Source organism: Chiloscyllium punctatum, chromosome 2, assembly GCF_047496795.1.
Source record: "Chiloscyllium punctatum isolate Juve2018m chromosome 2, sChiPun1.3, whole genome shotgun sequence".
Classification (NCBI taxonomy): Eukaryota; Metazoa; Chordata; class Chondrichthyes; order Orectolobiformes; family Hemiscylliidae; genus Chiloscyllium; species Chiloscyllium punctatum.
This window is the reverse complement of record NC_092740.1, coordinates 91,368,210-91,384,276: the sequence shown is the minus strand read 5'-3', so window position 1 is coordinate 91,384,276 and position 16,067 is coordinate 91,368,210. Positions and strand designations below refer to the sequence as shown.

The following is a 16,067-nucleotide window of genomic DNA, read 5'->3' as shown; positions in this document are numbered from 1 at the left end:
TGATTTTCCTGCACCTTGAATGCTGCCTGACCAGCTGTACTTTTCCAGCACCACTCCAATCTAGACTCTGATTTCCAGCATCTGCAGTCCTCACTTTTGCCACACTATTATTTATCACTACCCTGCTGCTGCTGGCCTTCACACTCTAGTACCAGCTGTGGCTGAATAGTTGGCAGTTCTTGAGAATCTGAAAAGAGAAATGCAAAAGGGTAAGGGAGGGAAGTGGAAATTAATAGATGGAGATGGTGAAAGAGGCATATACACTGTCTGTAACCTGTATTAAAAAATTGCAGTTGAGATTGTTGGATGATGGGAAATGTGAGTAAAACTGTGGATTGCATCAATACCTGGTGTGCTTTTCTATGGTCTTATTCTTGCTGCTGGCCATTGCCTCAGTGACTGGCATCTCCTTTGAGGATGAGGATATGTGGCTTTGCCTGAACCCTAACAGCTAATGGCTGCTGCCTCAGATTTTGTGCCATCTGGTCCTGGAAGATAGATGACAGTGAATGTGGAGCAGTCTAATTGAGTGATATCACTGTCACAAATGAATAGTTAGCAGGATATCCAAGCTATGAAAAGTGAGTATTAAGATTGTAACAATGCTAAGTGTATGAGGTTGAGGTGAGGCTACAGTTGTGAGCTATGTGTCATGATTGATTAAGGTGTTGATAGGTGAGTAATTTGGTGGTTCATTTGAAAGCTTATGATGTTTGATGATGAATCCACTGTGTTGGGCAACATGTGTGGTCACTAAACAACATGGGACACCATATTCACGACTGCATGGTGACATAACTCACACTGACCTATGTGGCTATTTGCTCCCATTCCTTTCTCACTACTTGTGTGGAAGGCCTCCTACATCTTAACTTCTCTCCAGCACATGCAACAAGGTCTCTGGTGCAAATCTAGGAATCATGTGCTCTGGCATATTGTGCCATCTTTATCCTTCCTGTAGGTCAGGTGCATTTCTACAATGATTTCCAGTATTTTCTGCAGCTAGAATGCATCTTGATTTTAAAAGGTATAGTTTGGATTTAAATGGGGTTAGCCTCATATTCACTTGGGCCCTTTGCCAATGTATGAAGCCCGTCAACATTATTTAAATTGTCAAGCGACATGATGCCTGATTACTTTGAACAAGTGTGCATTAATTGACCATCATGTTACCAATGTCCATTTTTGATAAGCTATCAAAGATTTAGCTCCATAAATAGAGTCATTGAATTTTACATCACAGAGACAGACCCTTCTGTCAATATGTCCATGCCAACCAGTTATCCTAAACTGAACTAGTCTCGATTCCCTCGTTTGGCCCATATCTGTCTAAACCTTTCCTATTCATGTAACCATCCAAATGTCTTTTAAATGTTGTAATTGTACCTGCCTCTACCACTTTCTCTGGCAGCTCATTCCATACTCCCTCCACCCACTGTGTGTTAAAGTTGCCCCTCAGGTCCCTTCCAAATCTCTTCCCTCTCAAGTTAAACCTATTCACTCTAATTCTAGATGCCCCCATCCTGGGAAAAAGACCTTGACTATTCATCTTATCTATGCCACTAATGATTTTATAAATCTCTATAAAGTCATTCCTCAGCCTCCAATGCTCCAGGGAAAAAGGTCCTTTATTAATATGTGCTCCATTACTTCCTGTATGTAAACAGTTAGTTTTGAAAACTGTTCATGTAGATGCTTTCTTATTGCACTCCATAATGATGACAGTGAGTGTCGTAAAGAGTAAAAACAAATTTACATGCACCCCTCTTTCCATGAGTTACAGCTAATAAAGAAACTTCAACATGTACTTTCAACAAAACAAACAAAACATCAAAAGTTAGTCATGATTTGGAGGTGCTGGTGTTGGACTGGGATGTACAAAGTTAAAAATCACACAACCACCTGATGAAGGAACAGTGTTCCGAAAAGCTAGTGCTTCCAAATAAACCTGTTGGACTATAATCTGGTGTTGTGTGATTTTTAACTATGAAAAGTTAAATTATACCATCTTTCCTTTGTAGATAAGGGGCACCAATTGCTGTGATGCTGAACAACTATGGAAAGACTCAAGGTACCAGTGGACACTGCATGCTCCTTGTCCAAGGCCATCCAAATGCAGCCAAGACCATGTGTCCATTCTGGTCAGGTTCAGAAGACCAACAAGAGTGTCATCTAATTTGTCTGCCTCCACATTTCCCCCATCCACATGCCAGTCATCAGGAACATTGCATAAATGTTTAAATATTGAAAAACTTCTCACTTTAAATGTGTTGGTATTCTAACAAAAAAAAGCCATTTTAGAAACAGGATCCACAAAATATTTTCAGAAGCTGTTCAATCAAAACACAAATGTATGACAAAGTGAACTTACGATTTTGCTTTCAAAATAGTCCCTATTCTAAACATCTATTAATTTGTAGCTGCAGAGAAAGTCAATGAGCTTTTAAGTATTTCAGCAGACGTTTTAGTCACAAAGATGTAAATGTTTGGTGGATTGGCCATGCTAAGTTACACATCGTGTTCAGGAATCTGCAGGCTAGGTACATTAACCATGGGAAATGCAGGGTTACCGGGATAGGGTAGGGAATGTGTCTGGGTGGGCTGCTCTTTCGAGCGTTGGTGTGGACTTGGGCCAAATGGCCTATTTCCACACTGTAAGGATTCTAAGAAAATACTGAAACTCCATTTACTATTATGTATCACACTTTAAAGGAGATTCAGTCCTGTTTTTGAACTAGTTATTATCATATTTTCTGGGTAGATTTCCTTCCCTAAATCTATTACAGTCTCGCTGCTGTGAAGACACAAATGTATATTTCATGATATGTTAAAGTTTCTAATTCTACAATTGCTCTTTCCTGTAATTTATAAAGACCATGCACTTAGTTTGCCAACCTTCTAGATTCAATAATATATATGGCTCAAAAATATGAACTGCTTTCATCAAATACCTTGCGGGAATGAAAATCAAAAACCTTGATTTCCAAACTTTACAGGGGAGTGTATGAAAGTTACTGTTAAAATGAGGCTACAATAATACACATTGTAAACCTTACTAATTATTTTCACTACCACCAGTGATTAAAATAATTTTGAAAAAGCTGCAGAATCTATTTCAGAGCAGGTGTTTATATTGCTAGATCCATTCCTATGTCAGTGAGGCATATTAAATTAAATGGCTGCACTTTTCCAAGGGTTTAGGTAAACAGATTTCTCATTTTTATGGCCAGATCAGAATTATCTAGAAGATGGTGTCAAGTGGACACAAAGTAGGACATACTTCAAATATCATGACGTGATGTGGCTACCAACATTTCATAGTAAATCTATAAAACTGATGTATGAAAAATAATGGGGAGGTCATACACGACTTCCTGATATTTGCTTCTGGCAGGTAGCCTCTCTACTGGAGCACTAAATCATAAAATTAGCTCTTGCATTTTCTCAAGATTTAATTATTATGCAAGGAACAGTTGTGTCTTAGCTGGTCATTATCTTAGACATTTTGTTTTCAGCTTTATTCAAGAGCAGAAAAAGCAAGCTCACATCATTTCTACTGAAAAAAGAATCTCTGGCACTAAAATAGCTAATTGTTCTCTTTGTTTTGTCACTCAGTCTGAAAGAGTTGGAAGTGTTTGGATGTCATGAACTAAGTGCACATTGTTTGAGCTTTATGGCGCAGGTGTGTTCAAACCTACGGAATCTGAACATTGGCAGAATACCAAACATTACAACCACTTGTCTGATTCAGATGGTGACCAGCTTGCAGCATCTAACTGTTTTGAACTTATCAGGACTGAATGCGGTAAGACTAGAAAGAAATCTGATGCTTAGATAAGTTTACAAATTGAGGCAGTAATTCTGTGGACAGCAGCTCACATGCATTATGAACTATAATTGTGCTCCCTGCCATGTTGATAAAAGAATTGATATATATGGTGCTGAAACCTGAAGCAGGACTGGACCTTTACATTTGCAATCAGGAGGTGTGTTTGAGTCTCTCATTGGTTGGTTTTCTCTTAGGCCAACTGCAGAAATAAAAACTAGGCATAAATGCATCATGTCAAATTCTTCAAGAAGCCATTTATTATGCGGCAGTTGACAAACCAATGGTTTAAAATGTACTTAATGTGCAGCTCCTTAAATGTTCCAATCTGATGCAACATCCAATTGACCACCTCATTCCCCAGATCCAGCAATGATGCCTCCTCATAGGCCAGAAGTGGAGTGCTGAAGAAAACCTTCCTGAACAAACTTCAGAAACACACCTCTCTTCCCTTTACAGTATTACTTTCTAAATCTATATTATGATAAGTGATATTCACCATTATCTTTACCTTGTAGTACTTTTGGTAGGTATTAAGGATTTGGAATGATTTGTGGGATTGGAAAAGTGTGATTTGGAGGAAGATAGGTGTAGAGAGGGAACTCCAGAGAAGGAATGACCAAACAGGGATGTACAAGAGATTGGTATTACAGGAGCACAGATCTCTTGGAGGGGTGTGGTGCTGTCAGAAAGAGGAATGTGAAAAACTATGAGGATATTGAAAACCAGGATTGTAAAAATAAAACCTTGGATTAATAAAAGCATTATCCCCAACATCCTAGGCAACAGTGTGAGCAACTGAGTATGCATCATCTCAATGATCATGCTCCTCCTCCTTTGCTTCTTTCTTCCCCAGTCTGAATCATTTGAGGACAATCTTAGCCTTTATCCTCATAAAGGTTCAAGCCTTGCTGTTGTGGAGTGCACAGCAAGCTGTGACCATTCTGTAGGAATTGTCTGCTGTGTATTGCAGGGCCCTCCAAATCTGTCCAGGATAATGCTTTTACTGAATTGCATCTTCAATATGCTAATGATCTGTTCACACTTTGGGTGATTACATGCTGTTCATTGTTGGGCTTCATCATTTTGATATATTATAGCACATTGCTCAGCAAGCATCCTTTAAGTTAACTTTAAAGTTCAAAGAGATCATTGAGCTGTGGTGCTGCAGGACAAAAACATTATGGCAGCTGTCTGGGAATCTCATTGACACCTACAAAAGATTTTCCATTGGGTGCTCATTTGCTGTGTGTTGTTGGAATGGGAACCCATATGGCTGTTCTATGGATGCCTGGAATGTCAGGTATGCATTCATTGCCAGCATCCATTGATAGAAAGTTAACTGAAGCTGTCAAGCTGAGTGTGCACTCACTTTGAACAATATAATTACAAGCAAAGTTGACAAAATTGCCATTTCTCGCAAACGATCCATCAGAAACATACCTCATTTGTGCTCAACCAATAAGATCCTGAATATGTTTATAGCAGACCTCTCTAAGGAGCTGAAACAAAAATGCTGAAATCATTGCTAACTTTCAGCAGGTCTGATAATGCATGACCATCAAACCCCAGCAGGCAACAGATCTTCTAGCAGGCTATAGATGTCTGCTCCCATCTGACAGGAACATGAGGTGGAGTAGGCCATGCAGTACCTTGCGCCTGTTGCGCCATTTGAGATCATGACTATCAACTTCAATGCCACATACGTGTGCTATCCCAGTAACGTTTGGTGTCATGAACAACTTCCAATTTCTGTCATGAACTTACTTAATGATTGAGCTTCCACAAACTACAGGATAGAAAATTCCAAAGACTCCTTATCATTCACATTCCCATCATGTTTTGGATCATTTGCTAACTTTTAAAAATATTAAATTGATCATTACATTCCAAATCTTATGAAAAGCTGGGACGCAAGCACAAATCCTAGTGGTACTTCACCGGTCACAGTTTATCAATTTGAGAATGTTCCATTTATTCTTTTATTCTTACTATCTCTGCTTTCAGCTTGTTAACCAATCCTCAATCCATGCTGGTTTCTCACCCCAATTCAATGTATTAATTTTGTTTGCTAACCTCCAGTGTCGAACTTTATCAAAAACTTTCCAATACTTCATATATCCACTGGCTCCCCCCATTGACTGTTCTATGGATGCCTGGAATGTCAGGTATGCATTCATTGACAGCATCCATTGATAGAAAGTTAACTGAAGCTGTCAAGCTGAGTGTGCACTCACTTTGAACAATATAATTACAAGCAAAGTTGACAAAATTGCCATTTCATCAAAATAACTATCAGATTTGTTACAGGATTTTCCCTCCATTAATCCATGTTGACTCTGTCCAATCTGATTTATTTTTATACCAAATATCCAATTGTCACACTCATTATAATAGTGTCTAGTATTTTCTCCAGGACTGACTTCAGCTTAATAGGTTTGTAATTCTGTTTTCTCTGTCATTCCTTTCTTAAACAGTGGGGTTATAATTGCAACCTTTCAATCCGCAGAGATCAATATAGAATTTGTGGAAATTTGAAAGATGATCCAATACATCCACTGTCTGAAGACATCTTTTTTAAAACTCCAGGATGATGGTCATCAGATTCCAAGGATTTGAAAATTTTCAGTCCCATTAACTTCTTCAATACTGATGTTTAATATTAATTTCTTTCAGTTCCATGCACTCTCAGTTGACCCTTGGATCTTAATTATTTCAGAAAGATATTTTAGTATTTCTTTCGCTTAAAGCCATAGAGATATACAACACAGAAATAGACCCTCTGATCTAACTCATCCGTGCTGACCCGGTATCCTAAATTAATCTAGTCCCATTTGCCAACATTTGGTCCATATCCTATTAAACCTTCCTATTCGTATACCCATCCAGATGCCTTTTATATGCTGTAACTGTACCAGCCTCCACCACTTCCTGTAGCAGCTCATTCCATATACGCACCATTCGCTATGTGAAAAAACTGCCCCTTAGCTCTCTTTTAAATCTTTCCTCTCTCATCTTAAACCTATGCCATCTTGTTTTGGACATCCCCCACTCCAGGGAAAAGACCTTGGCTAATCACCCCATGTGTGCCTCTCATGATCTTATAAACCTCTGTAAGGTCACCCCTCAGTCTTCGAAGCTCCAGGGAAAATAGCCTCAGCCTTTCAGGCTCTCTCCATAGCTCCAACCCTCCAACCTTGGCAACATCCTTGTAAATCTTTTCTGAACCCTTTCAAGTTTTACAACATCCTTCCCACAGCAGGGAGATGAGAATTGAACATCATATTCCAATAGTGGCCTAACCAATGTCCTGTACAGCCACACCATGACCTCCCAACTCCTATATGCAATGCACTGACCAATAAAGGCAAGCATACCAAACACTGCCTTCTCTATTTCCAAATCTTTGCCTGTAATGCATCCACATTTGTCTTTACTAATGTTGTCCTTCTTACATATCTGTAGAACCTTTTACAATTGTTTTATGTTTCTTGCTATGACCTTTCATATTCTGTTCTCTATCAGTTACATCAAACTCCAACAGCTCTGGCAAGATCTATGGAGAGGAATCAGAGTTAGTGTTTCAGGTCCAGTGACCCTCCCTCAAATGGGAAGGGTCTCTGGACCCTACAGGATAACTCTGACTTCTCTCCACAGAGTCGAGAGTATGGTACTGGAAAAGCACAGCAGGTCAGGCAGCATCCGAGAAGCAGGAGAATCAACATTTTGGGCATAAGTCCTTCATCAGGATTCCTGACTTTCTCCTTCTCTCTACAGATCCTGCCAAGATTTTTTCCAGCAATTTCTGTTTTTGTTTCAGATTTCCAGCATCCGCAATTTTTTTTAAAGCTTTGTAGAAAATCTATTACTCAAGAATGCTAATTAGGCCTTTCTAATTTCATAAGTCAAGATTTAAAGCAACAGGTGCCCTAGTTGATAACTCAATATGTTGTTTGGAAAACACTCAAACATGTTCTAGCAAATCTTCTTTCGTACCATTGGTGTTCATTGGATTCACCCCATCTAAATGTACATTGAAATCACCCATGATTACTAGGTTTCCCTTACTACTTACACTTCTAATCTCCTGATTTATACCACTTCATGGGACATACAGAATATGCTTGGTAAAAGGAAAATAGGGTTAGAACAGAAACCTCATATTCCATTACCTGCTCATACAAAATGACAAGAGTTCAAAACGTATTTAAAAATCCAATTGGCAGAGAGTTGAGCACTGAAATAATGTTATACATGTCTCTGTTGATTTTACTAATTGTTTGAGGAAAAATAGGATTGACTAGGGTGCCATATTGTCATTTTTATAGGTTCATGATCGTGTGGTGCATCACATTGTTAGACAGTGCCCAAAAATGGACCGCCTCACTCTCAGCTTTTGCCCTCAACTGACAGATGTCAGCCTGTTTGAAATAGGCACCTACTTGCCCACCATAAGGTAAGAAACAAAAGAAAATCTATTCATAATCAATACAATGATTCCCTGGCATTTTGGTATGCTGCTTTATGGACAGGTAGGATAAAGCTTTACATCTTTGAGTCTCCATTTTATTGATTTCAATCATAACTAAACAAAATTTATCTACAGGAAAAGAAGCAAAATGAGAGATAAAACAAAAAGTTCCAGAAATACTCATTAGGTCTGGTGGCATCTGTAGAACGAGAGAAAGAGACTTAACACACAGCATTAACATGCACCTAAGGGTGAGCCAACAAGTTCCTGCTATGTTGGTCTCTCCGTACGGCCTCCCCTCTGGGCCAATCTTTGCAGGCAGGACTGTGGTTAGGAGAGCGGTGGCTGTTTAAAGTAGAGTAGGGCCTATTAACATCACTTTGCAGGGGTTGGAATTTTCTAATCAACATGCATTGAGGCTGAATCATGGCAAAGAAATAAATGCAAAGTCCTGGTGGCAGACGAAAGTTGGAGGGGTAGGCTCCCCACAATTTAGGCACGGCAGCTGTGGCCTTTTTGAATTATTAGAAGATAAAAAAAGCTCTTCAAGCTGAAGCCCTCTCTTTTATCCATCTGTGATGGTGGAGCTGTTGATTAAGAATAGTTGTTGTACATTTTGTTTTCTGCTAATGGAAACATCAAGAAAAATGCAGATAAAATTTTGTCCACTCTGACCCTTCACAGTCAAAAGAATAGGAAACATGGTAAATAGTTACCTTTATGTAAATAGATTTGCAGTCTCTAAAATTAATGAAGCTACAACCCACTCCATATCCATTAATTTATGTTTATAAAATTACTCCTGTTGCATTTGTGGTGAAATTATCTTGACAGAATGGGAGCAGCTTGAAGAAATTCTGTGCCAATGATTCGATTGACATTAAGTCAACATATCTAAAATTGTGTAACTCATTGACTGTGTACACATGCTCAATGTTTTAAATGCCATAAGATAATGTTATTTGCACATAATGTGGCTGTCATGGAAACAAAGGTGAATACAGTTTAAACTATGCCTAATAGTAAATAGAAAAATGCCATCACAAAACTTGATGATAAATCCTGAGTTATTTGCATATTGATGCTGAATACTTTCATGATACAGTGGAGGTGTGTGTGTTTGCCCAGACTGGTGACAGGTATGAATTGCCTGACATCAGGTGCACAAAATTCCCAGATTGTGGAAGGAGTAGATAAGATTGCAACAATTTTGTTTTGATTTTGTGTTACATAGATTGATACTACCTCTGCAAAATACTGTGAAATGGCTTTGCATTTCAATCCAATATATACATTCAAATTGTTGTGGTTATAGAAGTACAAGACTAGTTCAAGGAAGTAATTTATTTCAAACTAGATCTTATGCAGAATTGTGTCAATTTGGAGAAAACATTACCTGGTACGTCTGCCATGTGTATAAAATAAGCATATCAAAAATACTGGGGGTTACGCTGTTCAAAGGAGTTTCTTAAAAGAATATTAAGAAATGAATGGATATTTCTTATAAAGGATCAGCCCTCCTTTTAGGTTACGTTCTGCAACTATAGGTCCTTAGCCGTTCAAGAATCTACTTGAAAGGATGCAGCGGATCAGATTAGTCACCTTGGAATTTGATTGCTGTCAGCTATTGTGTAAGGCAACTGTTCAGTAAGGGTTAATGTTTGAGACTGCGTAAAATTCCAACCAATCTGATAATGTCATATTAGCTTGGATAGGGATAAGACAGACCATCTCAGCATCTTGTGGAGTGTAGACCAATATCCACAGGTGTAATCACAGTCTTATTAACCACTTCTAATGCTCAGATGTAATTTGTATCGAATTCCTGTCATGCAGTGAACTACATCTTGTTATGACAAAAGCCTCTTGTTGTTAAGACTCACTACCACTGTAAACCAAATAGGTTCTTAGACCCAGTCAGGGAAAGAGAATTGGTGGCAGAAAACATCAATGCACAAATTTGATGTCAACTGCAGCCTGTATCATGCAGCTTTTATTTCTTAAAAGAGTATGAATAAAGGACAGAGGTTCAAATAACACTTCTCTAGATGTGCAACAAAATAATAATTTGCATAGCCTTAGAAGACAAATCAGCAAAATTGAAATGCATAGCTACCATTCTCTTAATACTTGTATATTGTAAAATCTGAGAACTCATAGATTGGTTATACTGCCCAATCTGCTGAGAATATGTAGATAGAGCTGGTCCAGTCATAGTTGCTTCCAGTTGAGCATGTTGTACTCTGCGCAATACACAACAGAAAAATAGCGATGAGGCTCCGAAGGAAATCTTTTTACATTCATTTGAGGAAATTATGAACTGGAGAACATTATAACATACTCACTGGAAATTCACAATTTAATTTTGAGGGATTTTGAGCAAGTTAAAAGGTGGATTTGTGTTTGCTTACTGTGCTCAGGTACACACTGAGTAAAAGCAACATCTGCAATTTGAAACATAGCACTGCTGACCTAATAGAGGAATTTAACCCTGACAAAGAGTAATAATAATTGAAGCTTGCAAATTCGGCTGAAAATGAACAAAATAGGAAATGAAGTTGAAATAAATGTTTTCTTCACCATGAAGGAGCTAAATACTTCTGAAGTGGTGACAAACCAACTGTGCCCACATCACCTCAATATTATGGATTATTCTGAAATTAATTAAATTCTGTACATTATTGACATGTCTAATAATAGGATTGCACTGAGAGCTATGCTTTATCAAAGGGTGCAATTGCTAAGTGAGACTATTGCAGATTACATTTTTAAGACATTGGACTTAGGAGCAGATGTCGGATATCCAGCCCATCGAGTTTGTTCTGCCATTCAATGAGATCATGACTAATTGGACAATCCTTAACTTTCTTGTATTTTTTCCCGATAATCCTTGATTCCTCTCTTCACTTAATAAAACTCTGCCAGGTTGGGGGTATGGTGTGAACTTAAACAGCGGCAATACAGACACATTGTAGGTTGCCTAAAGAACCATAAAATTCAAGCCAAGCTGTAAAGACAATAGGTTAATGTACAGGGGAGCCTTGCCATGAAGCCAAAGCCATAGAAATGGCAGAAAGAGAGAGTTGGAAATCGCAAGGGAGTTCTGTTCCTGAGCTTGTAGTTGAGATTCTCCTGAGTTCAGTGGGATCCAGGCCACAGCAGCTAAGTTCACTCTCTGAATCAGAAATTATAACCACCAGACATTTAACTGTGTCCCCCTTCCACTCAAAGTTTGTGTCTGTGAGAAAGTTAGTCATATCAAGGTGACATGTAGGAGTAGAGGAAAAAAAAACAGGTCATGGTCAGCTGCAGATTAGACTCTTAATCTATTGATTTGGTAATGATCTAGGACCTGGGTTCAAATACCATTATGGCAGATGATATTTGAATTTGATAAAAATTTGGAATTAAGGATCTAATGATGGTCATGAAACTGTGGTAAATTGTTAGAAAAACACATCTGGTTCATTAATGCCCTTTAGGGAAAGAAACTATCATCCATACCTCGTCTGGCCTACATGTGACTTCAGACCCAGAACAATATGGTTGAATCTTAACTGCCCTCTGGGATGGGTAATAAATACTGGTCCAGTCAGTGATGCCCACATCTGTGAATTAATGATAAAAAGGTTTTCGCCATAAACTAGGTCACAGTAGATCTAAAGCTAGATATAGATCAGAAGTTGATGTTATTGAACAGGCAGATCAGGAGTTTTATTTAGTCAGAGAGCAAGAAAACCAATATGCGAAATATGAGAGTCAGGGCTGAAGACCCCCAATTGCTGTACCCCCAATAGCTATGCAAGTCAGACAGTCAGTTCTGCTATACTGCCATAGTCATTTTGGTCAACTTTAATGCACTAATACTAATTTAAAAAGCCCAAGAGTTACTTCATGATGAAAGTCATAGAATCCCTACAGTAAGGAAAGAAGCGATTTGACCCATTGAGCCTGCACTGACCCTGCGAAGATCATTGCACCAAGACCCAGCCCATCATCCTATCCCCATATTTACCATGGCTAATCCATCTAGCCTGCACATCCCTGGACACCACAGGATAATTTAGCATGGCCAATTCACCTAATTTGCACATCTTGGAACTGTGGGAGGAAAACGGAGCACACAATGGAAACCCATGTCGATTCCGGGAGAACATGCAAACTCCACACAGTCACTTGAGGCTGGAATCTAATCCAGATCCCTGGCACTGTGCAGCAACAGTGCTAACCACTGAGCCTCCATTCAACATGTAACACACTAAGATCACCAATAAATGCTGACAGTATCCAACCAATGCAAGATTTGAAAATAAAAAGGTCAGAGATTACAGAAGTGCTTAGAACATTCATAGGAATTGATGTATATCATTCTAAGTTAGTTCCTGATTTAGCTAATATGTTTGCAACATTGTACAGTTGCTCATCGATTGGATGGATGCGGATTTGACTGTGGAGTGTTAGAAGGCATTTGAAGACATGAAGGAAGCAGTGATCAGTCGTGATGATATTTTGACTCACTGTTCCCAAGAAATAACTCGATTTAGTGTATGATGTCTCGCCATAAATGTAATATATTTCTCAACTCATGGAAGATGATTAGAGAATCCCGTAGCATATGTTTCATGTACTTTACTGAAGTGAGGGCAAAATTACTCCCAATTCGAGAAACAGGCATTTATGATTATACACACATGTGGCATTACTAAACTTCACAAATACTCTTATAGTAGGAGGTTCACGTTGTTTGTTGACTGTCAAGCCCACATGACCATCTTTGACTCAAACAAAGTAGCACCATCCCTGTCATCACAGCTTCAGAGTTGTTCATTTTGTTGGTCCATCACCATCAGTATAAAATCAAATGTTAGCAGATCTGCAAATGCGAGCATTTTTTGAGATGTCCCCTGAAGACTGATTTATTTCTAGCCATAGCAAAATAATTCACTAGTAACTAAAACGTGAATAATATGCTGGTGTCTGCAAGAGAAGTTAATGAAGAAACTCACAATTGTGTGGTTTTCAGTACTCAATTATGTCATCAGTGATAATGAGAAATTGCAGAAAGGTTTCACACATAGAAGTGAACTGAGCGTAGGTCAAGGCTGGCTCCTTTGAAGTTTGAGTTACTTTTTGTCCAAAGTTGAGGGAAATTGTTATAGACACTTGAACAAGAGCACACATGGATAGTCAATATGATAGCAGTAACAAAAAGTTTTTAGAGTATCCAAAGGTAGAGATATCAAAGAGTTGATAGAAACTTGTGTGTAGTTTTTCTCAGAATAAGAAATTAGCTCATCAAGGTTCGTTTCACTCCATGGTCAAATACAGAAATCCATGGAATTGAGTACATGTCAATTTCTTTTAAGTGGAAAAGAAAGAGTGACCTGTTTAGGTTGACAGCTTTAACAAGTGGAATAATATTGATTTTATATATCAATTGCTACATGTACCAAAACTGTTGAGATTTAGAAATTTTTTTTTAATTTATGGGTTCCTGGAGATGCTAGTGTTAAATAATGATCCACTGTGAACATCAGGAGACTATAAATACATTTCTGAATACGAGTAAAGCACATTCTGCATTACCATGCCACCAAGCATCAAACAGTGCTGCAGAAATAAGTGTGCAGGTTGTGAGAAGGGCTTCATAGAAATACTTGCAAGGTGACAAGTGAGGCAGTTATTTCCATGTTTCTCCCCAACGCATAGTTTTCTAATGTCTTGTAGAACAGCCCCATAGTCTGCAACAGATTGTTCCCCTTATGAAATGGTGTTAAAGTGTGCTGCTTGGATTTTGTTTGTCTCACATCAATGGCAGAGTAAGAGAAAAACAAGACGAAGTGAAGTTGAGTCACTCTCTCTTCGAGCAGGAATCAGTTTACTTTAGTGAGATAAAACACTCTAGTTAGTCTCATCTCACTGAGGTTCTTTTTCTTTTTTATCAACAGGTACCTTGATGTCAGTGGCTGCAAGAAAATAACAGATACAGGTGTGCAGGCCTTAGCCATGAGCTGCCACAAGCTACAATATCTTGACCTCAGCTCCACAACAACCAGCAAAATAGGGTAAATGTTCACCAGATCATGATGAATCTTTTGCTGCGTTCTGTACGTTGTCCGATGTTTTCTTTATTGTTTTAGATACAGATCCGGAAAATTATTCTAGTAAGTATGCAAATGCTTAATACATTCATGTCATATTCCCATGTCCCCTGTCTTAACAGAAATGTTCATTTCAGCTATTTGAACTACTCCCAGGGTGGTCAGAAAAGTTAAAACTTTTATTAAATTACTCATAATCGCCAACTTGGTTGATAAATCCAGGTTGAACGGAAACACTGACCAGGTTTATGTACCTAACAAATTCTATTGTTTATCAATTCTAACCAGAGGCAAGCAAAATATATCTTGTCAACTTACAAATCTTTAACTTAAAAAGTGCCCTTTCTTAAGCCATTACACACACATGTAGGCAAACACTGACAGAAGCATGTTAATTGTGGAGGGGAGGAAAGTTAGAGGGACACCGTTTAATAGCACCAGTCCACAGGATTTAGTGAGATGCAAAAATGCCATCCCGTATTCCCAATTCCTCCGGCTCCGCCAGATCTGCTCCCAGGAGGACCAATTCCACCACAGAACACACCAGATGGCCTCCTTCTTTGGAGACCACAATTTCCCTTCCCACGTGGTTAAAGATGCCCTCCAGCACATCTCGTCCACATCCCGCACCTCCGCCCTCAGACCCCACCCCTCCAACCGTAACAAGGACAGAACGCCCCTGGTGCTCACCTTCCAACCTACCAACCTTTGCATAAACCAAATCATCCGTCAACATTTCTGCCACCTCCAAATAGACCCCACCACCAGGGATATATTTCCCTCCCCACCCCTTTCCGCCTTCCACAAAGACAGTTCCCTCCATGACTACCTGGTCAGGTCCACGCCCCCCTAAACCCACCTTCCCATCCTGGCACTTACCCCTACCACCGCAGGAACTGTAAAACCTGCGCCCACACCTCCTGCCTCACCTCTATCCAAGGAGCCTTCCAATGCAGTCTCCTCTGCATTGGGGAAACTGGGCGCCTCCTAGCAGAGCACTTTAGGGAACATCTCCGGGACACCCGCACCAATCAACCACACCGCCCCGTGGCCCAACATTTCAACACCCCCTCCCACTCTGCTAAGGACATGAAGGTCCTGGGTCTCCTTCACCGCCGCTCCCTCAAAACCAGATGCCTGGAGGAAGAACGCCTCATCTTCTGCCTCGGAACACTTCAACCCCAGGGCATCAATGTGGACTTCAACAGTTTCCTCATTTCCCCTTCCCCCACCTCACCCTAGTTCTAAACTTCCAGCTCAGTAACTGTCCCCATGACTTGTCCGGACTTGTCCTACCTGCCTATCTCCTTTTCCACCTATCCACTCCACCCTCTCCTCCCTGACCTATCACCTTCATCCCCTCCCCCACTCACCCATTGTACTCTATGCTACTTTCTCCCCACCCCCACCCTCCTCTAGCTTATCTCTCCACGCTTCAGGCTCACTGCCTTTATTCCTGATGAAGGGTTTTTGCCCGAAACGTCGATTTCGAAGCTCCTTGGATGCTGCCTGAACTGCTGTGCTCTTCCAGCACCACTAATCCAGAACTCGGCAATCTCCTCCTTTGTCTCCCTCAGTATCCTGGGATAGATCAAATCAGGCTCAAGGTACTTGTATAGGAGAAAGTGAGGACTGCAGATGCTGGAGATCAGAGTCGAGAGTGTGCACA

At 39.7% G+C, this 16,067-nt stretch overlaps 1 protein-coding gene across 1 annotated transcript in view; it reads left to right on the top strand.

Moving 5' to 3' along the window:
• LOC140492364 (uncharacterized) overlaps positions 1–16,067 on the top strand; it is a 132,516-nt gene that overhangs the window by 104,104 nt on the left and 12,345 nt on the right. The window contains exons 11-13 of the mRNA XM_072591285.1: positions 3,616–3,805; positions 8,155–8,282; positions 14,246–14,362. Coding sequence (XP_072447386.1) covers positions 3,616–3,805; positions 8,155–8,282; positions 14,246–14,362 — 435 coding nt within the window. The remainder of the gene's footprint in view (positions 1–3,615; positions 3,806–8,154; positions 8,283–14,245; positions 14,363–16,067) is intronic.